Source organism: Sinohyriopsis cumingii, chromosome 5, assembly GCF_028554795.1.
Source record: "Sinohyriopsis cumingii isolate HCF-2022 chromosome 5, ASM2855479v2, whole genome shotgun sequence".
NCBI classification, from domain to species: Eukaryota; Metazoa; Mollusca; class Bivalvia; order Unionida; family Unionidae; genus Sinohyriopsis; species Sinohyriopsis cumingii.
Window position 1 is genome coordinate 15,402,467 of NC_142965.1, and position 27,928 is coordinate 15,430,394.

Sequence of the window (27,928 nt, forward strand, 5' to 3'; positions counted from 1 at the left end):
CAGTTGTATAAAAATTGAGAACCCCACCACAACCCCACAATCTGAAAGCAAACAGCGAATATATGGCAATTTTGTAATCACGCCAGAACTAATGAAGTATTTAGTGTCTTTATTACTGCTGGTCGTTATCTCTTGTCCCAACATCATAATAAACCCGTTGATATGTACTATTTGTATTCACGTCTCCGCTTATTTAAAGACTACCACACGTTCTCTGCGTATACTGTTGAAATTTCTTATTTTTAAAAGTGGGAATTCGGATAAAAACCAACACAAACGCCGAAAAGCGCGAGCATGGCTTGATGGTTTATTGTTTCCAGTGACTTCAAGACAACAATCGTTTTTAACTAAATGGTTCTTAAATGTGCACACACAACACATTTTATTATTTTCAAAAGGTATTTCAGCCATCTTGAGGCAACTATACTCGAAATCCATGTTTGAAATGATACTGATTTGCAGAAGTGACACACTTAAATAATCTGCCTAATTAAAATATCAATTAAAATATCACCTAATTAAAATATTAAGTGAGTGCAGATAGGCATGCGGATTTTCCTTAAACCGGTCTTTGTTGGCAATGGTGTCAATTGCAGACCGGCGCAGAATCAAACTGTTAGATGTTTATTTATTTATTTATTTATTCAGTCTCAAGTTCTGGCATGCATTTTAACTAGAAGTCAGTGTTACATTCGGAATTGTCAGAAGGTTTTATATATCTTGACTTTTAATGCAACTGATCTGCCTCTGGGAATTTCGGTGATAATTGTAAGAGTTATAAAAAAGCAACGTTGAATTCACTCGCAACTGAGACAACATGTGATAATAATAACCTGTCTCATTATAGGGTCCACACTACTGCTTTAATTCTGTCTATGATGTCATCTAAATTATTAAAAAATAGAATAAAATTAAAGAATTAAAAAAAAATTCATCCAAATTCTTCCTGTACCTCGGTTGCAGAATTTCTAACATATAAAATGGCAAAAGAAGAAACATACGTTGTGTTGTATTTTAATCAAGGTATAGTGCCTTAAAATGGTCCAACGTCGCATATGCTTGGAAACACGGGTTTAGAAGTGTCTTTTGACACCTCCACGTCCATCAGTTTAATAGCCTGTCAACCGTAAATTCGTAGAAATGTGTGTCATTGCATAGAGCTTTGTATTATTCTGGTATCGTTATAAAACAAACAGACACAAATTAGATACTATTTTATGTCATTTAGTCGCCAGGAAACCACATTGTAGTAGTGGCGTCGGATGAAAATTGTATAAATGTGAGTAGAGTTAAGCTACATATTCTTTGCAACATTTTATCTTTGAGAGATAATCCAGTCTGTGCTCTGATTTTTCACGATGTAGGCATATTTGATGATAACGGGATTTCCTTAACCCCAGATATAAAATTATGTTTAAGAATGACAAGAACAAAATAAATTAAACTAAGAAAGTAAAGTGATATCAATCTCACCTTAAGGTGATCCTACATGTGTCCAACAAGCAAAATAATATTTTTGCTTAATAAAGAGTAATCGACTTGTTCCTCTTGCCACTAAAATAACAAAAAAAAGTTTGTTTCTTTCCAAGCCAAACAATGAAATTAATACAAAGGAGCCTTCAAGCTTTTTGGAAAGTTAACACTTGTATTTTAATTAGTTTCTTTTTGTGACGTCATTCATGGTCACTTCGGATTGTCATCATTTCAGGTCAAGGTCGGACTGAAACAAATGACAATAAGCGGCTGCAAAATGATGAAAAGCTGTATGGTTATGTCCCTAAGTGTGTTTGCCTGAAGGGATACTTAGAATACGCTTGGAAACACTCTTCTTTAATGATGCAACTCACAGACTTTTCATTGTGCATGCCCTTAAAGGGGACAAGTTCGCAATGTTATAATTCTTGTAGGAAAACCATGCATTACTGTGAAACAAAACAGTTGGTATTAGAAAGTAGCCATTCACTACACTGGGACAGTGGAAAATCAATTAATATAATTTACAAACTATACAAACATTCTTAAAGTAGAGATCGTGCTTTGCAATCTTAAAATCAAGTAAAGCAGGAGTGAAGAATCTTTCTCTCTTTCTCTCTCTCTCTCTTCATATATATATATATATATATATATATATATATATATATATAGAGAGAGAGAGAGAGAGAGAGAATTATAAATATACACCAGACAGAACGGAATTAAAAAAAATCTCTAACCTATGATAGCATTATTTGTATTAAAATATTAATCCTGTCTACTATTATCTTCTGTAGAATCTAGGTATATCACTTTCCGTTCTGTTTGGTGTATATTTATAATTCTCTATAAATAATTCTATATACCTTGATTTCTTTCATAGGAATCCGGAATGACTGTATATACATTAGACTTAATTTCTAGGTTGTCATGCGAGTGTGTCTGCTACACACGAGTGCATATAACACAGACCGAGTAACATCATTTTGTGATGTGCTTAGTCGTAAGGGAATATGGGCTCGCTCGTGTGTGCAGGCAAGGCGATGGGTGCCATTTACCCGCGGACCTGGGTTCGAATCTTCGTAGAGTACGAATTAAAAATTCTCTAACCTATGGCGAATAACAGTCCTTTCAAGTGCACTGGATCTAGCAAGGGATCACGTGTGTCAGGGATTGAATAAGACAAGTGCAATAAACTGACAATGAACAGTGCAAAACCAGTATCTAACTATCCTGAGCGCTTTCAACTCTTAATGAGTCTTTTTCAAAGACAAATATAAAACATAGACAAGATAAACAAATAAAATAGAAAAACGGTTATGTTTGCAAAACTTTACATGGCTGTTTCTACAGGAATTAAACCTTTCAATTAATTATGTTTCAACTAGTTTATCTCAAATTGTTGCGGATAGGGGAAAATATTTTTATTGACCTAGAAATCGATGAGCTGAAACATCTGTTATTTTATGTAAATTTATGTAAGCCCAAATTATATCCCGGATATTTCATTGTTATAGTAGTAATTATAGTCTATTAAGCAAATTTAGAGAATTATTTAAAAGAAAATGTGTCGGCTGCAAAAGATAGTTTCATTTGTGCATGACTGTAATTTTCTAGTCTTCTTGGTTTAAACCACTTAAGTTCAATATCTGTGTGTGTGTGTGTGTGTGTGTGTGTGTGTGAATATGATGCTCTTGCTCACAACATTAACACTCTAATGAAAAGAAAGAATCAAACATAACTGAAATTGTCCACATAACTACTATCGACAGGATCATCCCAAATTCTATTGCTTTGCAGATGGCTTCTGTTATTGATGATGTAATCACCCCGATATATATATATATATATATATATATATATATATATATATATATATATATATATATATATATATATATATATATATATATTAGTTAATTTACGTACAGAAAAAGTTGACATTTTTTAAAAAAGTGATGTATCAATATATCAGTCATCTATAAATATGGCTCAGTTCTCTCTGAAGTCAAATCCCTTCATTCTAGCAAGATCAGCTATTATTTGAATCATCGAAACCTTGCACGTTTGAGTCACTATCGCGGAATATGTCCTTCCTGTACGAAAGACATAAGTCGAATGGCTTCGGTTCTAGACAGGCCAAACTCCTTAACTAGGATATCTTCATTTAATCTGGACAAAATTCTTCCATCAACCATCTGTTCCTGAAATTTCTTAAGGTGCTCCTGAAGTCTTAACCCTCTCAAAGCCTGTTCGACTTCCTTTATTGTAAAGGAGGAGACAGAAGATGTCCTTCTTGGCGAAACTGCTCTAGCATCGCTAGATAAAGGTCTTATTTCTATGTTGCTATTTTCCCATACAGTTGAAACTTGTTCTTGCGGTAATTTCGGTAGCGGGCTATTTTTAATTCCTCTGGAATCATTGGGTTTAGGCGGAGGTTTCACCTCTTCCGTTTTATAAGATCTCGATGGAACTGGTGGAGGTAGTGAATTTGGCATGTTCTGATTGTCTTTTTTTTCGAATAATTTATTTCGTTCGCTGTTGGAAGAGCTGCTGCTAGGGTAGGCGCTGTGGAAAGCTTCGGCGATAGTTTGGACTGACATCGGTTCTGTTAAGGTATAATCCGTGTCAGGACGGTCATATTCTGGATTGTACACAGCAACAACTACAACAATTAAGGCACAGAATGTTACAAGGAGATGGAATATTAAATAAGCAGTGATATAACTTATCTCAAGTACAAGCTGATTTAATGTGTGCTGTTTTATAGATACAAGTGTGAATAATTGAATTTGCTTGAATGTATATCTGATGTGCATATTTGAAGTTTAGAAAGGATTGGTTTTCCTGCTGAATCAATTTGCACGTTAGCTGGGCATTACAGCTAATATAGTCATGCAGTTATTGAGATGAATGGAATTTTGTTCCAGAACTTTTTATTGACTTGTTTGAGTTTTGCTCCATTCATATTTTGTCGTTAGTACACTACTAAGAAATTTTTCTTGGGATGTTATGATTTTATTTCCAAATCTTAAAAACTGCATTGTACCAGAGTAAGAGCCCTGGTTCAGTTCTACCAGAACCTATTCTCAATGATTGTACTTTTTTGGAAAAAAATCTTTCTTACTGAGTGATGTTTATTTGCATACTTGTTGCGTAAATTACCCTATTTCCTTTTATCCGTTGTTTCGTTTATCTTCCATTTCCAAACTTCCCGAGTTTTGTGATTAATAGACTCAAGTTACACTTACAGTATTTCTTATATCCAATAGCTGTTTTTGCAAATACTATATCATTCCAAACAGTACAGAAAAATGTTATGGCTACAGTAAGTGATTTCCGCTATTTTGATCTAGCTGTTTGTGTGTAACAATGAAGTTCACATATGAAGATGTTCTAAACATAGTAAGGGCAAAGGTCAAGCTTATGGTATACAAACTTGAAAAATTTACAAAGTGGATGACAAACTTTGCCACTTCTTTGGGTGTATATCCTGTTAAGGAAGAGCTGGCTTCACCCCATGCAGCAGTCCTATCTTTTTCATTGTCCCACGTAAGTAGTGGATATATGTGTTTTCAGGAGACAGAAAGGGTGAAACATCGCATGACTTATGGAGAAATGAAGCATTATGTTTACAATGAATATGAAAATGGCTCTGTTTTCCTGTAGTCATCACTTTTTCAATATTCTTATTCATAATACTTGTATAACAACTGGATTTAGATGTATGTTAATTTTTATTTTTAATTGCCGTGCATTTCTGGATGAGAGTGGTGATGTGTCGAAAGGTGCTATATGAAACATGACCTTTGTCCCACATTATAAAGTATCTAGATTTCTATGACATGCATATTATGCAGTTTTGTATGAATTTTGTATATTTCTCTCCGAAATGTATGTAATATAGATTGTTCATATACTCCAGTGAAATTACTGTATGTTGTTCAGCTTTGAGTACATTTATTAGGATATAAGTCTGGCTATTCTTATCGGGGTCTACCGTTCCGTCCATGTGTCTGTCTGTCTATCTGCTCCCTCCCTCTCTTGCTCTGTCATACTGATTTCTTATACACCTGTAATTTGTATCCGTACCACTGCATATAAATATTAGTTTTTCTTCATCTCGATATATCGATAAATAATGAATATGACGGATGTTAAGTTATTGTCATTGAATGTACTGGCAAATGCATAAATAAACAATGCACGGATGATGGTATTATGATGTATATTTGTATTAAATGTATTTAATTTGTATTTTCAGGGCAAAAAGCAAATATTCTTATGGTTTCTATAACATTCTGTATAACCTCCCAAAGTACACAATGCACCATTTTTAAACGATTGATTTGCCTGTCTATATGAACCCGAGATTAGTCATGTGACATGCATACAAGGACTGGTCCTTGGACAAGAAAACTTGTGTGTGGAAGAAACATAATTAATTCGTCTCTATTATTTAATCCGTATTAGTCGATATGTTCCTATGTGTCATCCGCGCAACAACCATAATAGGAATTCCATGTATCAAAAACTTGATTCAAAATGCTCTCCTCGTCTAGTGTCTTAAGAGAGAGAGAGAGAGAGAGAGAGAGAGAGAGAAGTCACCTCTCTTTCTGTCTTCGACTGCTTTTCTTGAAGGCATTCTCTCAAGACCTCTACAGTATCTGTTGAAATCTTCCGTGGAGCGGTTTTTGAGACCCGTTACCAGCGCCAACCTGAGACTGGTAAGGTACAGGGGCACCTCGATCTCTTTTAACTCAAGTTCGCCTGGTGAGAAAATACAGATTTTTCTGAGAAATTGACATGGACAGACCTTTTGAGAATGTGTCTTTAAAAAAAATGAAATTCTAATGCGTGTTACATTGTATCATATTATTTCATTGCAGCAATATATATATATATATATATATATATATATATATATATATATATATATATATATATATATATATATATATATATATATATAAAGTAATTACTAGGGGCAAACGTCACGGAGGTGCAGTGTTAGTGAGCTTCCATGACGCCATGGGTTACTTTGGTGAATTCAGGTCCCTGTCGCTCAGTAGTTCCTATTAAAATCTTAATTGTGTGAATTGATTGTGTGACTCCACGTGCAGTATTTATGATTGGAGACTGGCACAATGCAGAGTGGAATACACGAGAAGGGACTGTTCCGTCGTCGGGAGGCGCCGTTTACTATTGCTATGATGATAAATATTGTATAGAGTTAAGGCAACAAGAGGCTTAAAATCACGATTTAACTGGCTCAAGGTGACGTAGTAAAAAATAGTTCCCTGTTTTAGGTCGTTGAGTTGTATATTTTCACGGCGTGAAATACTCGCGGTACGTTACGGAGATTTACTGAGGAGAAACCATGCATTTGTTAGGTTGACAGGTTATTGGGAACTTGTGAGGTTTGTGGCGATGTATTAATTAGAGTAAAAATTATTTATAGTTTGGAGGCGTTGGAATTTCCAGTTTACAACAGTAGTCGTAGAGAAGTCTTGGGAATCAGGGGAAACACGTGACTTCTAGCGAGATTCACGCCAGGATTGACATCGCTAGGTAAAGAAACTCCTCTCTCTCTCTCTCTCTCTCTCTCTATATATATATATGTGTGTGTGTGTGTGTGTGTGTGTGTGTGTGTGTATTTTCCGTTGAAAGCTCTACATTCTAGAATTTCATCTTACCGAAATTTAGGTAGTTTCCTATCATGTAGTTCACATGGTGTACAGAGGTCAGCTTCATGAATCTGCACTGTCCCTGGTTAGGAAATAACAACTTGTTTGGAAACTCCACGACTGTCGGCGATTTGTAACGTTTTAGAATGTCCGTCAGGAGCATTTCGTTCCCCGCTGTATGAAGAATATAAAATATACAAACATCAGCTGGTTCAGAAAGAATGAGTGCCTCCAGTTGAATGGGATTAGCTTCAAATGTAAACAATGTAAAACAAACAGCAATGCAAAACATTCCACTTTCATAAATAAATAGATATGCTGCGAAGAGCTGAAATTGAATAGTGACTAATCCTTCTTGGTTTGTGGGTTTGTATCGCTCTATCTCACATGTAAATCACCGTTTGCTTTTTTTTTATAAGGAAGAGAATGCGTGCATATATTTGTATTATAGGCACAGGGTATACGTACGATTGTAACGAACCGAAAGCAGAATTTTGCAGAATCAGAGAATGTGGGCCGGACGTCTTACTAGGAGTTACATAATTTTGGATCTCTAAATTGGCTTCAAAATTATTTAACCCTTGTGCAAGCGGGGCTTCTGCCGAAGGGCATATTCGGGTCGGATACCCCGTAGCGCCAAGATGGTGTGAAGAAACCTGGACCCAGGCGGAAAGAACATCAAACGGTAGGCTTGTCGACTAATTAGGGATGAGAGAAGCTAGATCTTCCGCTGGGAGGGGCTAATACTTTAGGCGGGAAAATGCGTCATTCTTATTCGTAAATGCGCACAGACCCGTCAGTGAGCTGCTAATTCTTGGGGGAGAAAGGCGTATTGTCTGGTAAAGCAGGAAGAATTCTGAGCTAAAAGCCACTCCGAGACTCGTAAAAAGAAGGGAATTGAACTGGGTAAACAAGCTTCTCAAAGGTAAGACCGTATCTTGGCCGAGTCTTTGTGCTTGATTTGAGTAGATAGTTGAATATATTAGAATATTGAATCCTCACGTATAGTTGCATTTATTTGAATATTTAATCACATCATATTGTTGAATTTATTAAATAATTGAATTATGACATGTACTTAACATCTATCAGAATGTAGATAGAGCACTATGCGAAATTAGACTGAGTTGGATTTATGTGCATATGTATTTATATGTATAATTCTGTAATTCTTAGGACGCATGCAGTAGCAATGAGTACATAATAACGATGGGTAGATACAGTGCGAGTGTGTTACACAAATTCACTGAGTAAGCTATTCGTGCGTAGAGCGCAAGGCATGAATCCGATAAGTGGAAATTTATATGTACATAAGGCCTGGTAAAATTGTTCGCCCATTAGTCTGATGGAAGGTCCGTGAGAGAGTGGTTAATTTCAAAGAGTAGAGTAGGGAGACAAAGGTGTACGTTCGTTATATTTCTTCAGGAAGCTCACAGGGTGCCGTGAGAGTCGGTGTTGAGATATTCCAGGGTGTACGAAGTGACGACACCGAGAGAATAAGAAGGAAGCTTTGGAGACTTCCAGTGTGTACACAAGAGGCACAGTGTATAGAAGGAGGAAGAGGAAGGAAGGAGGAAAGAAGAGAAATTAGATGAGTACTTGGGAAAACTCACTGAACAGAGACTCTCACAATAGGACGATAATTTCCATATCACGAAGCAAAGAGTAAAGGGCATTTGGTCAACCCGGCCATTATTGTATTATGATATACTGAGCTGAAGATTTATGTCCATGAAATTCTTGCATTCGTATATTTGATGAAATTGTTATTTATTCAACCTTAAGTTGTTATATGTATTTAGAGAGTCGGAACTGCTGACTTGGGGCTCGTGAGTCATTAAATTTTAATGCACACCTTCTGCAGTATTATTTATAATACCGTCGTGGATCAGCATTATTTATAATACAGCAGCGGGGTTGTGACAACGATCATGAGACTATTATATTGCATTCAGGAAGTCAACAGTTGGGTTTAACACAATAATAGCACTCATTTATACAATACGTGTTACTGTAAAAGTTATAAGCCAGCGCCTACAAATTTTAAACATGTTCGTAGACTTTACCTCTCGATGTTTTGGGATTTAGTTCCGTGGGGCTTAACTCCGTTTTCAACACATGTTGATTTGAAGAAAACTGCTAAAAAGGAGCAAACGTGTCCAATACGGAACAATGCGTGATGATGCCAATGTTTGAAAGAAAGCGTTCGTAACATATGCGAATTAGCTGTTCGAATCCCGACAATGCTCGTGTGCTACGCATTCGGTAGATAGCAAAGACAAAGTATTGATCCCGTGAGTGGATTTGCGTCGAACGAATAATGTTGTCTTGATCACCTGACCACAAGACCCTCCACCTCTTCTGAGAGGTAAATAAAACATGACGAGGAATTTCGAGGAGGTAGTATTTAAGCCCGCGGTGGTGTAGATTGAATAAGAGAAGAACTAATTAAGAAAAGTGTCAGTATTGCATAATTCCTGTTTTCAAGTAGTAGCAACTATATTCCCATTCCGTCGCGTATATTTATTTCAAAATTCATCAATATTATTAGATTGCGAAAAGGGATTGGTGTTTAGCGCCATTTTTAACACCAAATTGGTCATATATGGTGGCCAGTAGGATTGGTGGGGAAGAACGCGAATGTAGAACCACTGCCCCACCACAAGCTACTGGCAATTAGTGGATGAGAACATATTGTAAAGTACTGGTCGCTCATTACAGACAACAACGTCCCAAGTTTAAATATACGCCTTTTTTCATATTTTAACTCAAGCGTTTGAGCCTCTAATATATTTTTTTATATTTTTAATGATTGAATGACGTTTTGCAACCATTCAAAAGCTTATTTCATATGGGATGGAAAGGAGAATGGTCATGAGCCAAACAGGACAATGATGAAGATGAAGATGATTACCGGAAATGACTATCAGACTCTCGAATCCCATTCAATTCACAACTATGGTATTCAATATCAGGTCACACTGGGTGAGTTCTACCTCCTGTAGTGAAGATAGTTGGTTGTTTCTTTTGCCCACGCTAACTCGGGCCCTTGATATTTTTGTAAGCTGCATAACTGTGTACATAATGAAGATTCTTGAAAGCTTACAAGACTGTCACAGGTTGATACCCAGCGTCTTACATATGGTGATGCAATTTTTTTTCTGTGAACCTGGTTCCCGATATTCCCATCATGCAAAACTCTATTATTTATAGCAAGCATAAATATTATCTTTTATCACTTACTGATTCGTCCCTCTCTTTTATTAGCTTGCATTCGAATAATACTAATAGCTAAAATGGTTCACGAATAGTTATATGAGAAAGAAAACGATTTTTTCTCCATAACATACTGAATCCGTCATGAAAGCGTACTTACCTGATGAAAGCGTACTTACCTGATGAAAAACAATCTTGTGGAAACTATACGCTTTCTTATGCTATGGTCCCGTCTTCATACTTAAAACATTGAACTTGTGGACAACAGTTTCCCAGTGGCGAATGAAGTGTGTGTGTGTGTGCGGGGGGGGGGGGGGGGGGGCGCACTCTCCCTCATAATAGTCGAGTTTATGATGCAATGTTGATAGTATTTGTAAACGCAGCTTGCCAATATTTTAAAAACATTCGCAGCTTGCTGTCTGAAGTCCGACGAGAAAGGTTCCTGTCGGTAGACAATGAGTACATTAACAATCTTTACCAGAGCTGTCGTTCTTGAAGTCACTTTCGTATGTGGAGTCAGACCAAAATTAATTTTACTATATATTCCCTTCATTTATTTCATATTACTGAATCCTTAGCCCAGCAAATCATGTGTCCTTTACAAGCATAGAACATTCCCCCCCTCCTCTTTTTAGAACATTTTGAAGAAGAAGGAAAAAAAAAATCGAAAAAAAATCGCAAGAAACACAAGGCAAATAAAACAAGAAACCAGCGATGTAAAGCAAGCAAGACCGTTCCCGAGCTCTCCTTCCCACTAATGACAGCCAACCATTTAACTGTAAGGGACCTTTATTATGGACCCACAGACTGAGGCCAAACTATCAGGGTTCCTTGAATCCATAAAAGCCTGGGGGAGGTGGCACAATTCCCTTCCCCAGGAACAACTAGCAGGCTGCGGTGCAGTCAGAAAAAGGTGGCACATGCACAATTGTGCGCACGCCACTATAATTAAACTCAACAACAAATGTCCTTTACAAGACTGTTCCAAGATCAACTCTCGGTGAAAAGCTTGTCATAGGTTAACCGGCATTTCTTTGGACTGAGCTGTAGATAAACCCACACAAGACCTTGGGTTGCTGTCGTGCAAAAATTAGCAGCAAAGCTTACTAACTCACTCTGTCCTACCGCCAACATGTATACAGTCAAATATACCAAAATGATACTGCTGCAAAGAGAAACCAGTTTTCTTTCAAACAATCACAAAAGCACATATCTGCATGCAAAACACATACACTATATTCACACATGAAGAATGAATATAAATTACATTGGCACTACAAATTGTGAGGACCGACCCGGAAGTAATTAATTGTGGGCTGCCTCCACGGGCATGCAGGAAACGATAACTCTGGGTGGTGAGTTTTATTTATTTGAATATTCTTCTTAAAAAAAAAAAAAACTCAGAAAGAATTGTGAGCGTGTACCGTGAGACGGATTAATATTTCAGCCCACGTTTGAGTTAAGCAGTGGAATCAGATAAACTAATTTAGAAAATCGTCGATATTAAATAATTCATGTATACTATTAAGTCGACCCAACTCCATTGAATATAGCACTTTAAGAATTTATTATTATTTGACGAATACTGTAAGAATAGATATGTTAATTTTTCAGTATGTTAGCGTACGGGTGACAACCAAAATGGCCGCCGATCCCAAAAGTAACCGAATTTTGAACAATTATTTTCTCAAGGAGTTGGACAGATTGCTGCAGTTGATTTTTAGTGATCGCTATACAGTAGGCGATCAAATTCGTGCAAATAAAGTCCATAGTTGTAATACTAGAATGCTTTGAATGTGTATAAATCTCACCAGGACGGTAGTATCTAGAACCAGGATGGTACTACTGTCAGGACGGTATGGTATCACGGTCAGGACGTTATTACTGTCAGGACGGTAGTATCTACAATCAGGATGGTATCACTGTCAGGACGGTAGTATCTACAATCAGGATGGTATTACTGTCAGGACGGTAGTATCTACAACCAGGATGGTATTACTGTCAGGACGGTAGTATCTACACTCAGGATCTTATTACTGTCAGGACGGTAGTATCTACAATCAGGATGGTATTACTGAAAGGACGGTAGTATCTATAACCAAGATGGTATTACTGTCAGGACGGTAGTATCTAATACCAGGATGGTATTACTGTCAGGATGGTAGTATCTACAATCATGATGGTATTACTGTCAGGACGGTAGTATCTATAACCAGGATGGTATTACTCTCAGGATGGTAGTATCTACACTCAGGATGGTATTAGTGTCAGGACGGTAGTATCTACAATCAGGATGGTATTACTGTCAGGACGATAGTATCTATAATCAGGATGGTATTACTGTCAGGACGGTAGTATCTGTAACCAGGATGGTATTTCTGTCAGTACGGTAGTATGTATAACCAGGATGGTATTACTGTCAGGATGGTAGTATCTACAATCAGGATGGTATTAGTGTCAGGAGGGTAGTATCTACAATCAGGATGGCATTACTGTCAGGACGGTAGTATCTATAACCAGGATGGTAATACTGTCAGGACGGTAGTATCTAATACCAGGATGGTATTACTGTCAGGATGGTAGTATCTACAATCAGGATGGTATTACTGTCAGGACGGTAGTATCTACAATCAGGATGGTATTACTGTGAGGACGGTAGTATCTATAACCAGGATGGTATTACTGTCAGGATGGTAGTGTCTATAACCAGGATGGTATTACTATCAGGACGGTAGTATCTGTAACCAGGATGGTAGTATCTACTATCAGGATGGTATTACTGTCAGGACGGTAGTATCTACAATCAGGATGGTATTACTGTCAGGATGGTAGTATCTATAACCAGGATGGTATTACTGTCAGGACAGTATGGTATCACTGTCAGGATGGTATTACTGTCAGGACGATATTATCTACAATCAGGATGGTATTAGTGTCAGGACGGTAGTATATACAATCAGGATGGTACTACTTTCAGAACGGTGGTATCTACACTCAGGATGGTATTACTGTCAGGACGGTAGTATCTACAATCAGGATGGTATTACTGTCAGGACGGTAGTATCTACACTCAGGATGGTATTACTGTCAGGATGGTAGTATCTACAATCAGGATGGTATTACTGTCAGGATGGTAGTATCTACAGTCAGGATGGTATTACTGTCAGGACAGTATGGTATCACTGTCAGGATGGTATTACTGTCAGGACGATGTTATCTACAATCAGGATGGTATTAGTGTCAGGACGGTAGTATATACAATCAGGATGGTACTACTTTCAGAACGGTGGTATCTACACTCAGGATGGTATTACTGTCAGGACGGTAGTATCTACAATCAGGATGGTATTACTGTCAGGACGGTAGTATCTATAACCAGGATGGTGTTACTGTCAGGATGGTAGTATCTACAATTAGGATGGTATTACTGTCAGGACGGTAGTATCTACAATCAGGATGGTATTACTGTCAGGACGGTAGTATCTACACTCAGGATGGTATTACTGTCAGGATGGTAGTATCTACAATCAGGATGGTATTACTGTGAGGACGGTAGTATCTATAACCAGGATGGTATTACTGTCAGGACGGTAGTATCTAATACCAGGATGGTATTACTGTCAGGATGGTAGTATCTACAATCAGGATGGTATTACTGTCAGGACGGTAGTATCTATAACCAGGATGGTATTACTGTCAGGATGGTATTATCTACACTCAGGATGGTATTAGTGTCAGGAGGGTAGTATCTACAATCAGGATGGTATTACTGTCAGGACGGTAGTATCTATAACCAGGATGGTGTTACTGTCAGGATGGTAGTATCTAAAATCAGGATGGTATTACTGCCAGGACGGTAGTATCTATAACCAGGATGGTATTACTGTCAGGATGGTGGTATCTACAATCAGGATGGTATTGCTGTCAGGACGGTAGTATCTACAATCAGGATGGTATTACTGTCAGGATGGTAGTATCTACAATCAGGATGGTACTACTGTCAGGACGGTAGTATCTAATGCCAGGATGGCATTACTGTCAGGATGGTAGTATCTACAATCAGGATGGTATTACTGTCAGGATGGTAGTATCTATGACCAGGATGGTATTACTGTCAGGACGGTAGTATCTACACTCAGGATGGTACTATTGTCAGGACGGTAGTATCTAATACCAGGATGGTATTACAGTCACGACTGTAGTATCTTTAACAAGGATGTTATTACTGTCAGGATGGTGGTATCTACAATCAGGATGGCACTACTGTCAGGACGGTAGTATCTACACTCAGGATGGTACTATTGTCAGGACGGTAGTATCTAATACCAGGATGGTATTACAGTCAGGACTGTAGTATCTTTGACCAGGATGGTATTACTGTCAGGATGGTGGTATCTACAATCAGGATGGCACTACTGTCAGGACGGTAGTATCTACAATCAGGATGGTATTACTGTCAGGACGGTAGTATCTATAACCAGGATGGTGTTACTGTCAGGATGGTAGTATCTACAATCAGGACGGTAGCAGCTACAATCTGGATGGTAGCAACTACAATCTGGATGGTATTACAATCAGGATTGTAGTACAAACAGGTAGGTAGTTCCTACAGTCAGAATTGAAGTACCTACATTCAGGATGGTATTACAGTCAGGACATAAGTATCTAGAACAATGACGACAGTACCCACAAATATCGATCTACATGTCATGACTTTAAATACATGGGTCATAGTACAACACATTTATTTGTATGACTTTAGCTGAAGCTGGCGTAATCAACATTATAGTGCAAACATTTAGTATAAAGGCATTAAAAGTCAGTAAAGAAATTGCTTTTCCAGCTAGTGTAAAAGTCAAATTATGAAGTGTAAATGCCGCAATCACAGTACAAATGCCACGAGGACAACAAAAAATGCCACGAGGACAACATAAATGCCACGACGACAACAAAATGTTGGCAATTGTTTTCATATATCTTCTAGTTTATCAGTATATCTACCTTCGCTGTTACTACTCTCAACCACCTTTTCATCCCACTCCTGTTAAACATTTTACACAGTTTGCTATTATACCAGTAATATGAAACTATATATTGAATTAAAGACAGTCTGTTTATTTTTAAAGTCTAGAAATGTATTTGTTTTCCTCTATCAAAACAGTAGCACCAGCCATTACTACAACGCAGGTTCGCTTGGACGTCAAACTGTAATATACTATAGTGCCTCGACCTGTTAACAATGTTGTTCACAGTAATTTTATTTGATGCAATGTTAATGGAAATATCAATAAATTTTCAAGTAAGTACTATAAACATGTTCAGAGTCACCATCAAAGACGAAGAAGGAAAAATAATAGACCTTCACTGTATGACTGATACATGAGTATTTCTCGTAGTTCAACAATTTGAAAATTCATATTAAGTAAATATTATTATGATGGAAAACTATATCTGAGAGATTATAGTAATTCTAATCGTGAAATCTTGGGAAAAAGAAGATGAAGACGATTCTGTAAATCAAGCAAATGACAATGACTTAAATTTGAATAACAACCGTATAAAAATTTTAACAGGTCTCACAAAATGTCTGATGGAGCTTGTTTAGGGTTTGTAAAAAAAAACAAAAAAACAACTCATGATCAAACTCATAAGAATTTAGAAGATTGCAATTTGAAAGATTTGCGAACACAAACCTCAACAAGATGATAGTTGTGACTTAGATCATGTTAGAAAGATCTAATCCTATAGAAGAATTACACAAAAGATAAATGATAATAAGAAAGATTGATTTTACTGGACATGATTACGAAGAGAATTACTACATTGTTAAATGCAGTGTAAATACAGACCTTGAAAAAAGAAGTAAGTTAAATATCAGATAATATCCATCAATACTTGCACCAAATTAAATACAACAATAAACTAATAGACGCATTAAAGGATGACATGGAAACAGTAACTAAATTCCTACAAAAGTATAGTGTTTTACAATCAGCGATAGAATAGTTAAAGAAATAATGAAATGCAACTAAATGATGAAGTAACTAAAAACTTAGTTTATGATCTAATCCTAAATGTGCTTGAGTAAATTTGTAAGATAACTAAAAGCACTAATACTGTGTCACGTGTGAAGTTAAAATACTAAAAACACTAATACTGTGTCACGTCTGAAGTTAAAATACTAAAAACACTAATACTGTGTCACGTCTGATACTGTGTCACGTCTGAAGTTAAAATATTACTTAGTAGAGAAAACCAAAACAAAGATTAAAACTAAAATGTTATTTGCCTCATTTGAAATAGTTACACTGAAACAAAAGGTATCATAAGTGACAGAAGGTGCAAACTAGGGGCTTGAACTGAAGAATATTTATCTACAGAACGCCACACTTAGTTACAATGGCGAATTCTGTAAACGAGAAGTACAAGAAAGGAATAGTCATTTTATATTATTAGAATTCGATCGAGAGAGAGAGAGAGGGAATTATTCGTAAGGTGCTAAGAAAACATGAAGAAATGTCATACTTTTATCACGAAGCATTTTAATGCAGGATAGAAAATATTGATTATTGTGGATGGATCAAATTCGATGTTCGATTCAAAGCGCATGAAATAAACATTAGCGCACATACGCAACAACACACTTGTCTGATAAACAACAAAAACATGCTGAACTTAGTAATACTCTTTTTGCAAATTTTGCAACAGATTACACATGTCTATTGTCTGATATGAGGCGAATTCCTAGTAACAGATTCCTTGGATCAGGCCATACATCGGATAATGTTCAACTTGGTATACACATGCAGCTAAATATAAACCACAGACAATCACAACGAGACTGGAAAATATTCACAACAATCAAATAAAATCTTTACATTTTACATTTACATTTATTTGGCAAATGACATAAATGAAGTACCTGAGAACCATACCTTACTGACGATGTTCAAGTCCATTACAGAAAGATACTCAGTTTTTTTATACTGACATGTAAGTACTAAACAATTAACTTAAAGGGAATCATAATATCATTATAAATTGTGTTAAGGCAATATTTGTATAAGAGTGAATCGAAGCAAAAAACGAAAATGCAATTATATGTTCCACAGTTATGTGCAATTAAATTTATGGCATATAGTTTGTTAACTTTAATTGTAACATCTCTATGAAAAGTTAGCTACATGATTATAGTTACTAATCTAATAATTGTTCGTGAAAGATCATTGTGCTAATTTAGAGGCTGTGAAAAAGAAACAAAATGAATCAGACGAAGTTAGCATTCCGAAATAGGCTTTGTAGAATATCAATAAATATAACGTTTAAGTCAAAACGTTACTAAATATACCACCTTCCTACATCAAATTATAAAAACGGTTAATAAATATTCAAACGTTTATTCGTTCATCAAAAAGGTTGACCCTACATGATCATTAAATTTATTTGTTTAGGTATATTGAAAGCATCGTCTGAATAAGCAGAACAATGAAGAGAAAAATCCTCATCCAAAATAGTTCAGTGTAACCAAACCGTATGTCAAAACCTTACTCTTCCATCACTTCTACCCGTATCAAATAAATAAAATAGAATTTGCTATCTGTAAATGATAAAGGGTCCGAATTGCTGCCGTTTCCATATATTAATATGTTAGTTGTCGCCATTTAGTTGTAAGCAATGGATATACCATCATGAAACTGTACATTTTTCCTCACGTTCATCATTTCTTTCCATGCCAAAAAAGGTGCTCTCTTCAAGGTAATGAGCAAGTGATTCCATATTCTTTGATATTTGTTTTTACTGATTTTTCTTCGTGTTTCTTTTCATATTGATTGGGCAAATAAATCTTGAATCATTTACATTAAGTGTTATCATTAGGCGAGAACCTGTAAGTCAATGTCCATGTTTGCAAAAATATTTAATGAAACTGGATTTCTCACTTGAGACCCATAACACTGTGATATATCTGTAACTAACATGTATTTAGAAAAAGTCGAAAGACAATTTCAGGAGCATTTTTTGGTGCTGGGTGAAAATAAACAAATACATCATTTTTCCTGTTAAAAAATCTATTATTTTATTTCAAAATACTATATTAGATAACCTATTAGAGTTTTGCTAACCGTAGTTGTAAGATATATTATGTTTTCAAATCTTCTGTAAGGAAAATAATTTCTCATTTACCCTCTCCCTCCATTTATAAAGAAATTCTCTGTTTATTCTGATTTTATTAATAAAATATTTCTTTCTTTATTTATCTTAAAACGAATTTTATTTTCTTCATTGCATCAAGACTTTGGCTTTTTTGTGTGACATATTTTATCCCAAATACAGGCCTTTACACAATTTATAATACCAAATATAAGGATAGTATTATTCCCTTTAAATGCATTGTTTAGTACTTACATGTCAGTATAAAAAAACTGTTTGAGTATCTTTCTGTAATGTACGTGAACGCCGTCAATGATGTTTTGTTATCATTCTCCATAAAATCTGTTTAATTTATAGGCATTTCATTTCCTTGTTTCTATTATATTCAGTATTTGTTAAGTCAACCAAAACCTGGTGTTGATTGTGTATTGAAGATACCTATTACTTTTACTGATGGATCCCTGAACAAAACTAAAAATATGCCAAACCAAATCAGGTCTTGATTGTGTCTTGTGACATTCCAATAAACTTTATGGCAGCGATCTTCAGCTGTAGAGGTAGGTGCTAATATAAAGTTGTATTATTTTCGCCATCCGTATTATGTGATGGAATTGTAAATAATGGGTGTTCACTATGTATTCAAAATTTTACAGAACGTCCGACCTATATCGTATAACGCTATTATATCAGATGGACTATAGTCTGTTTCAAGGTAGCTATTTTTTAAATTCAACACATGTGTATTAACTGATCACATGTATTAATAATTAAAGGATGAGTTATGCTCGAATTCCTATACTTCTGTGAGATTATTCATGTCGGATACAGATTCATGCACGAACCTGGTTATTATAATAACAATAATCTCATGAATCGGTATATTTTGAACTATTAGATTGAGTAATAAGATCTATCACGTGGGGTATGTTGGGATATATAGTCGTGTTAGACACTTGAAAGTACATGTAAGTAGAGAACTTGGTGATGATATTTTCATTCCTATTTTGGAGTCATTCTTATTTCTTATGTTCCTGAAACAGCATCAAGTCAGCAGACATGATTTATGTTATACTACATCCTTACATATTTTTTTTTAGAAGAAGAACATTTTCAGTGGAAATAGAAAGTGCTCATTGGACCAAAATATTATTTTGGAACTATTCTAAATTATTCAGTGGAGTGCTGGATAACGCCATTTTTATAACGTTTCATTCTTGTCGGACCAGTACATTTCAGAATCTGAAATTTATATGGAACTTACATTCTTGTACATTGTATAGAACTTTTCAGTATTACTTTTGATTCATTTCATAATACTATCAGTCCCTCAAACATTTCAATATATAACTTTGATAATTACATTATTTGTTAAGTTTTACAATACATGCTGGTTTTGCTTATTTCTGTTACCTAGTTTATGACCACAGAGTCTAACATAATCAAGGGAAAAATTTACGATCTTGAAAGGATGCAAATCGTAAATACAGGCAGTGTTACGCATGAAAGGAGTGGGCCACATCTCGCCTGATTGTCTGAAACGAAAGGGGTTTGTCCAAAGAGTCGCAATTGCTGTTGAAAGCAGGGGATGGTCAGGAGGCGACAAGAGAGGCAATTTACCAAGTGATAATTAGGGAAATAATAATTCAAACACGTGCGTACAAGTAAACATCTGATTCTCTGAATTGTCTTTGTTAAATCCAATCCCAAACCGGATTCATCCTGTTACACTACACAAGGCTAATAACAGAAAATAACTGTTATACATTCAGTAATTCAGTACAAAGTCATGAAATGGACGTGTATATAACATAAAGATACCTACCTCTCTTTAAGTCTTTGTCGACGGGAGTGACACTGATATCTTCGTCCAATGGGATACTCCAACATCTCTGGGATTGCTCAGCATCCATACTCAGTGGATATCCCACGACACGTTTTCTTGTTATGGTGGATTTCAGACGCAGAACCTATAGAGGAACACTTGATTTGATTTTGAGAAATAATAAATATGGTCAAGATTTACACGAATTAGAAATTTAATGAAATTTAATTGAATGAAATCCTTGCGATGATGATCCTGTTGTGTGCATTTACATCATCTGCCTATTTTATAAACAAACAGAGTGTATGTATGTATGTATGTATGTATGTATGTATGTATGTATGCAGGTAGGTAGGTATATGATGCGTGCTGGAGTGCGTACTTGTGTATGTATGCGTGTATGTATGTATGTATGTATGTATGTATGTATGCATGCATGCATGTATGTATGTGTTGCGTGCTGGAGTGCGTACGTGTGTATGTATGCGTGTGCATGTATTAAGATGGTTAGGCAGAAGTGAAGAAAGACCGTTCCGGTTTCCTAAGTGGTTTGAGCGTTCACATCGAATGCGGAAGATCGCGGGTTCGAACGCCCGCCAAGTCATACCTAAGACACACACACACACACACAGAATAAATAACTAGGAATAGGGAGCAAGTGAAAGATGAATAAATGGGATGATGGATGTTTATTTTTGAGGATAAATAAAACAGATTATTCAATCGAATTATTCCAAGAGGCAAAATGTCATTATCCTCTGTCTCTCAATCTGATGATATTCGATTTGGATGCGTGTGTGTGAATGCATGTGTATCCGTGAGAATGAGAGGGGTTGAGGGAGAGAAAGAATGTTACATTTCGAAACATCACGTTCGGGAAACTCCTGGGTTTTCCATATCATGGTAAATTTATATAAATCAATACTTTCGTTTTATCTTTAAACACAATTCAGGAAGATCTAATGTCGTGGGTTGGAAACTATGGATAGATTCATGTCTGTAAGAGCAGTAGGTGATTCTCTCCACAAGGCGGAAATCAATACAATTAATTTATAGTTACCTGTTAATATTACACTTCTCTATCGCAGTTCATATATCAGACAATGTGTGTTAAGAACAAATATCAAAATTAAAGCGTCTATTACACTATTTTAAGACAAACTTTTTTCACTTTAGAATGGAGTTCGTATGTACGTTGTTGTTGCTGTTGTTGTTGTATGAGCTTAAGGCCATTTTTCAGCACACGATAGGCTATACATGGCGGCCAGTATTAATAGTGGAGGAAGAACCCGGGAAATCCCCGGAAAGTACCACCGACCCTCGAGAATCGTATGTATGTATGTATGTATGTATGTATATATATATATATATATATATATATATATATATATATATATATATATATATATATATATATATATATATATATACACAATGTAGCCTCGTTAATACGGACACATTTATTCCCAGTGAATATATCCGGATTAACGTGTTTACCGAATAATTGAATCATGCACATTTTTATTTTACGATGTCATCACACGGTATACATGTACATGTATATGCTAGCTGTAAATGTTCTTCATATTCAATAATGGTTGAAATAAATTAATGAATACATTTATTGACGTGTGTTTATTTCACATTATTATAACATGCGCTTGTACATACATGTACAGTAAATATAATTTTAGACAATTAACACATCACACTATGTACATGTACATACATTTATTATGTCAACTTCCGAATAAATCTGTAACCTTTGTTTGCCTGGATTCTTTGGCGGATCTATCTGCAATGATCATTGATAGTGGCCATAGATTCTGAAGGGCTTCACTATTGTGTTTTACGTCATCACTGGTGAATATTGCTGACATCTACTCAAAATACGAAATTAATGTTGCTATGCTAATAAGATGCAGTCATTTTTATAAGTTGTATTTTACAGCTGTTATATTTGCTAATGAGCTGATAAATAATTTTAAAATATCTAAAAGCGGGGAATTTAAAAGTGTGATGGGAGAATGGGTCTTGCTCACAGCTTTCTTGCGGTAACTGGGGAATGCCAAAGCTTTCCAACAGTTCATTACTCCTCATTTAGCAGACATGGATTACTAAATGTTAAAAGGTATAAACTAATGCTATCAACATTCCTAATGTGTATTCTCTGCAAAGACTTATTGCTTGCACAAATCACGTTCCACAACACCTGTATCAGTCTATAGCTTTTCCATACTGTATGTCTTAAAATAAAATGTCATCAAAGGGTACTTATAGTGATAAAATCTGAACAGAGTTGAACTTTGAGATAAAAAGCTGAGGGGCTTTTATAGAATGAATTGCACTGATACAATCTCGTCTTACCAACAAGGTGTTATTGCGTACATGTTTTTAAATCAATCTTACAATGAGGAATAAGCAAATAATTACTTCTACACATAAAAATGGATATTAATTTTGACCACAAACTAGGAAATATAAAACGCAACGTAGTATAGTTTCTTTTCCTGACGTTAATAATGTGCACGCGTCTTGGTGCAATAACACTTCATAACGTCATACCGTATAGCCCTGTTTGTCAGCTTCATCATCATGTGCTTCATTGGACTGAGTGCAATCGCTATTTAGTGTGTACACGAGTGGGGTTGAATACCATTGGACTGAGTGTAATCGCTATTTAGTGTGTACACGAGTCGGGTTTAATACCGTTGGACTGAATGCAGTCGCTATTTAGTGTGTACACGAGTGGGGTTCAATACCGCATTATATATGTTAAAGACAACAGTACAAATATAGTTTCTAACATTTAAAACGAAAGATGGTCAGATCCTCTTGGAAGAATTCCAATATGTGCTGGCTGATTTTCTCTCAGGGATGCTATTCCACGCGAGGGCAAAGTGGGGGAAGAATCTGTTCTTCTAGACAGACGAGGTAGGTTAGAGCTACCGCGCAATCTAGACCTAGATGTAGTAGCTGTAATATATGACTGCGGGTAACCAGGATGGTGTATTATGGTCACCGTAGAGTTATCCCTTCTTGTTTCAAACTCTTCCTTCCCAGATCTTTGATGTTGCAGTGCTTTTGCCGAATAAGCAAAGGCATGTGTAAGTATGGCTCAAATAAGGATAATATAGGCTTCGTCCTTTGCCTGTGGAAGGCGGGATTTTATGTTATGCCATTTTGTCTAGCACCACAACCATTTTGACTCTCACTCTTGGATATTGCCATGGTCGTTTTGAGTCGTAGTACAGCCGTCGGTGGAACAGACGATTATGTGTAAGAAGCACTAGTCCTCAATGATTCTGACTGTAGATGATGCACACACAGGCAAGTGATTCATGTATTACATGGATAAGAGAGGATCCAGCGATTTTCCGTGGAGGACGCATGCTGTGAGAAGTATGGAAATTAACTAAATATTGCATAAACCTATATTCTATGTATCGTTGGAGGGAACGTCATCAGCCCAGCTAAGTGTGTTGTTTGCTATGCCACAGTGAAGAAACTTCTTTAGGAATCGTTACCGGGATGCTCAATCAAAAGGCTATGAGGCAAATTACTTCTTAAATATGTTTATTTTGTTGGCGCTGTCGCAAAATGTTAGACCATCTCTTTCATTTTTAAGAAAGCTACACATGTGTAGTCCTTCTTGCTCTTCTTGACGAAACTCCATTTGATCAGTCAATGCTCAGCATATCTCAGAGATAGATGCCGTGGAAATTACAACAATACATTTGTGGGTTTGTATGTGTGCGTGTATGTGTCCTGTTAAAGTCTTGACATTCCTGAACCAACCATATACATTGCAGGTAATTATTCTGATACATCTGCGTATCCATGGCTGCCTATAATAATGGAAGCTCATCCAAAAGGGAAGTTTTCTTAAATAATATGAAGAATGTTTAGGCTCTGTTGATGTTGCTGGCAGATAAACGTTTGTAAAAAATGGACTGGTATTTAAGGTTCAAGATATTGACACAAAGAGCATTCTATTGTCTGGATTCCTCCTTGGTGCACCAAGATTAGAGTCATTGAAGATGGCCTTGAAGTCACTGATGCCAGGAATAGCACAATTTGTTCACAGGGAATAGTTATTTATAAAGGTGTCCATTTTAATGTCTTCCTTGATTGGAAGGTCTACGATTTCGATTCCAGATGTTTGATGGTTTTATTGATCAGCTTTCTATGCTGATGAATGGCGATAGTGCTATCAGCAGTTAGGGCGAAGGAACCTTATTTGGGATCGGAGGCAAGCTCCCAAGTGGTTAGTATCTCCGTGTTACCCCTTGTCGAGAAACTCCAAAACCTCAACACTGGACTGGTGTTTATTCCAAATCCATCTCGGAGCCTTAAAATGTTGTCTGCCATCGAAGAGCCCATATAGTTCTGAAAAGCTCTGTTTGATGGCTCTTGGGTATTTAGTTACTCTGTAGATGTGACACCATTATATATAGTAGAAATGTGTGTTGGGTGCTTTTGGGTTGATGCATGTGTGTGTGTGTGTGTGTGTGTTGACCTGGATTTTAACGTTGCTTTAAAAACATTTCAGTAATATCTCTACGATGTCTGCAGCTTGACAGTTTATAGTAATATTTAGCACTGGGGCATCATGCTGCAGACATGTAGCATCATGTCCCACCTAGTCGCATTATTCTAACACCAGGCCAACCAATCCTAACATGAACCTCTTAATACTGTTTGTACCATTTTTAAAAAAGTCTTTGACAATGTTATAACTATTCAATCACACAAACAAGCTAACCCGAAGATTGCGTCCCCACAGTAAGGACTTCATCAACATACTGACTGTTAAGATGATGGAATGGTGAGCGATGTTAACAGATTGTCCCAGACGTGAGTGCTTTTTTATTAGTGTACCGGTTGATAGAGCTTTGTCAGTTATTAATGACAGATTATCACCTTTATACAGAGGACACCACTTCGACGACTACAGGCAACAAGACTGTTGGAGTTGTGCTTGAAGTACACATAGTTTGTGTATGATGCAACTTTGTACCTTCAAATACACGGAGCTGCTATGGGGTCACCAGTTTCCCCATTTGTGGGTAATTTATATATGGAACGGTTCGAGTCGTTAGCACTCACCACTGCTCCCCATCTCCTATGTTTTTTGTACAGATATGTGGATGATACACACGAAGCAGAACAAGTACATGTAATGGAATTCACAGATCACATTAATAACATTGATCCAGATATTAAAGTCACATCCAAAAGGAAAGTAATGGCGGATTATCTTTTTGGGGCAATAAACACCATCAGAAACATCGACGGCACTTTGAAAATTACGGCTTATGAATTTGACTCATACCATCCATTAGATCAGAAACTTGGGTTGGTCAATATATTATGTCTTGGAGCCAAAGTCGTTACATCTGACCCAAAAGATTTAAAACAAGAACTGGATCGTGTAAATGTTGCCCTCAAGAGGTGTCATTATCTGGTATTGGCGATTAAGGTTTCCAACAGTCTGAACGCTAGTCCGAGAAGAGTAGACCAACTGGGAGAATACATTCGAAAGACAACATCATCCTACCATATTTAAAAACGACTTCCAAATGCCTGAAGCGCGTTTTTTCAACAACACAGAATGTGTTTTAAACCGTACTGGACCCTAAGACAGATGCTAGTTCACCCAAAGGATAAGTCTAATAAGAAAGACGTTTGTGGAAGTAATCTCTCGCAGTAAGTGTGAAGGACAGGGTGAAAGTCAACGTCTTCACGATTATATTGGAGGAACGGAAATGACGTTGAAAGCGAGATTTAATGAATATAGAAGACCAAATTTAAGCTCGTCTGAAGCATGACGGCCCATCCACAATGTTTGCCCTGGCCATACTGTAACTTGGAACTCAGACAAAAATTTATTGATCAAGAACAAGCCTGATTTCAGCGTGGGGTTAAAGAATCAATCTACATTCGTGCGCACCTACCGACGCTAAACAGGAGCGGGGCCGTTACAACCTGTCGCATATCTGGGGCAATCTGTTAACAAAGCTCACCATTCCATCGAGTGATATGTAAACAGTCAGTACAGATTAAATCATTTTGTAGATGAAATCCTTAGTGTAAGGACGAACTTGTCAGGTTAGCTACTTTCTCTATGCTGTTTTTCTATGTGATTGAACAGATAAAACATTGTCAAATAAGACAAAAGTTTCATTTGCCATTGAATTCAGACGGCAGACCAGAACTTAGATTGGGTGTGGCAATGATGGTTGACAAAATCCCGACGCATGCCACACCGTTGTCCAGAGACACCGCTATCAGTGTAGTGTCTACACCTTCCACCATATCCGTTCCCCATCGCTCTCAATTTTTATTAAAACTGTTAAAATGGGATATTTTCTCACACTTCCGCATATCTGTATGAAGTTTTCCTTCATGTCCGCACTTAAGGCATATAAAGTGGGGATATCACTAATAGATGATAAAATTAAAAGCATAAAAAAAGTGTGCGTGGAAGAAGGAATAGAGAATGGAGAGAGAAGTGAGGGCACATATTCAAAACTCATAGTAAAATCATTAATATCAACAGCAGCAACAGAGTAAAGAGCCGGAACCCCTCATCCTAAATAATGAGGAATGGCTAAGTGCCGCTAACCAATCGCACTTTACCATGTCGGTCAGTATTAACCCTTGCAGTGGGAAGAGATGGGAACATAGGTGTGTGGCGTTCGGAGCCAGACCTAGTAGCGGGATTCCTGCATATCGAGATGAAATACTATCCAGGACAACCAGCGGACCTTCATTCAAACTGTTGGGAATCTCAACTTTTCTATGTGTATGTCTTTTGTCTATGGGTTTCTCTTCCAAAACTAACATTCCTCCGTTCTTCTTCCTTGTGTGATAATATGTAGATAAAATAATATGTTTATGTGAATACACCCATCCTTTTCTATTTTTACACTAAAGTTGTATGAATGTAAGTGTAATTGTTAATGTCATTTTGTCAACTCTCGATGCAACTCTTCTTTATTCTCTCTCTTAATTACACCCCCTTTCGCACTTCGTGCTGGTGAATATTTGTCGGTGTTCGTTATATGTGTATAGGGGTTGTTGGTCAGTAGGTAAGAATGCTTCACAATGAGACCGTATGCTGTTCACTCGATGGTGGTGCTGATCAGTTAAAATATGTATTAAACCAATTTTAAAAGAACCAGTCCCACCCGCTATATTACTCTAAGCGCTCGCCTTTTATTTGATGTTATGGTTCTCTTCGGCCATTTAAGACCAGAAACAAGAATATTGAATCGTGTTGCAAGTTCGAATGAAGTGAGATACAAAACAATTTTAACATACCTGGTCTTTGTCGAATGTTGTTTCCAATATTTGTCCATGCCAACCTTGTGTTACAACAGCTAGGACTGGAAACTGCGAAGAATAATTTGTGTAAAAGTCACTCACATTGTAGTCTTTATTCGAAACCATGAACTCCATTTGAAAAAGATTTTTTCTTCAATATCATATGAGAAGAGCTTTACTTCGATGATGATATCCGGTTTGTTTTCGTTTCAAACCCGTCACCAGTTACCTTTATTTTGATAGATAGGAGTGG

At 36.6% G+C, this 27,928-nt stretch overlaps 1 protein-coding gene across 2 annotated transcripts; it reads right to left on the reverse strand.

The window, feature by feature from the left end:
* Window positions 1-294: 294 nt before the first annotated feature.
* On the reverse strand, window positions 295-27,928 carry LOC149798691 (uncharacterized). 2 transcript variants are annotated; one of them, XM_089957531.1, is made up of 5 exons: window positions 27,673-27,926; window positions 20,347-20,491; window positions 7,170-7,334; window positions 6,082-6,243; window positions 295-4,138 (listed from the first exon to the last, which is right to left on the reverse strand). In XM_089957531.1, exons 1-5 carry the CDS (start codon window positions 27,808-27,810, stop codon window positions 3,549-3,551), a joined length of 1,200 nt encoding a protein of 399 aa, XP_089813657.1. In that variant the 5' UTR covers window positions 27,811-27,926; the 3' UTR covers window positions 295-3,548. The 2 variants fall into 2 exon arrangements, with proteins under 2 accessions (XP_089813657.1, XP_089813658.1); XM_089957532.1 differs by lacking the exon at window positions 6,082-6,243 and having other exon boundaries at window positions 27,673-27,928.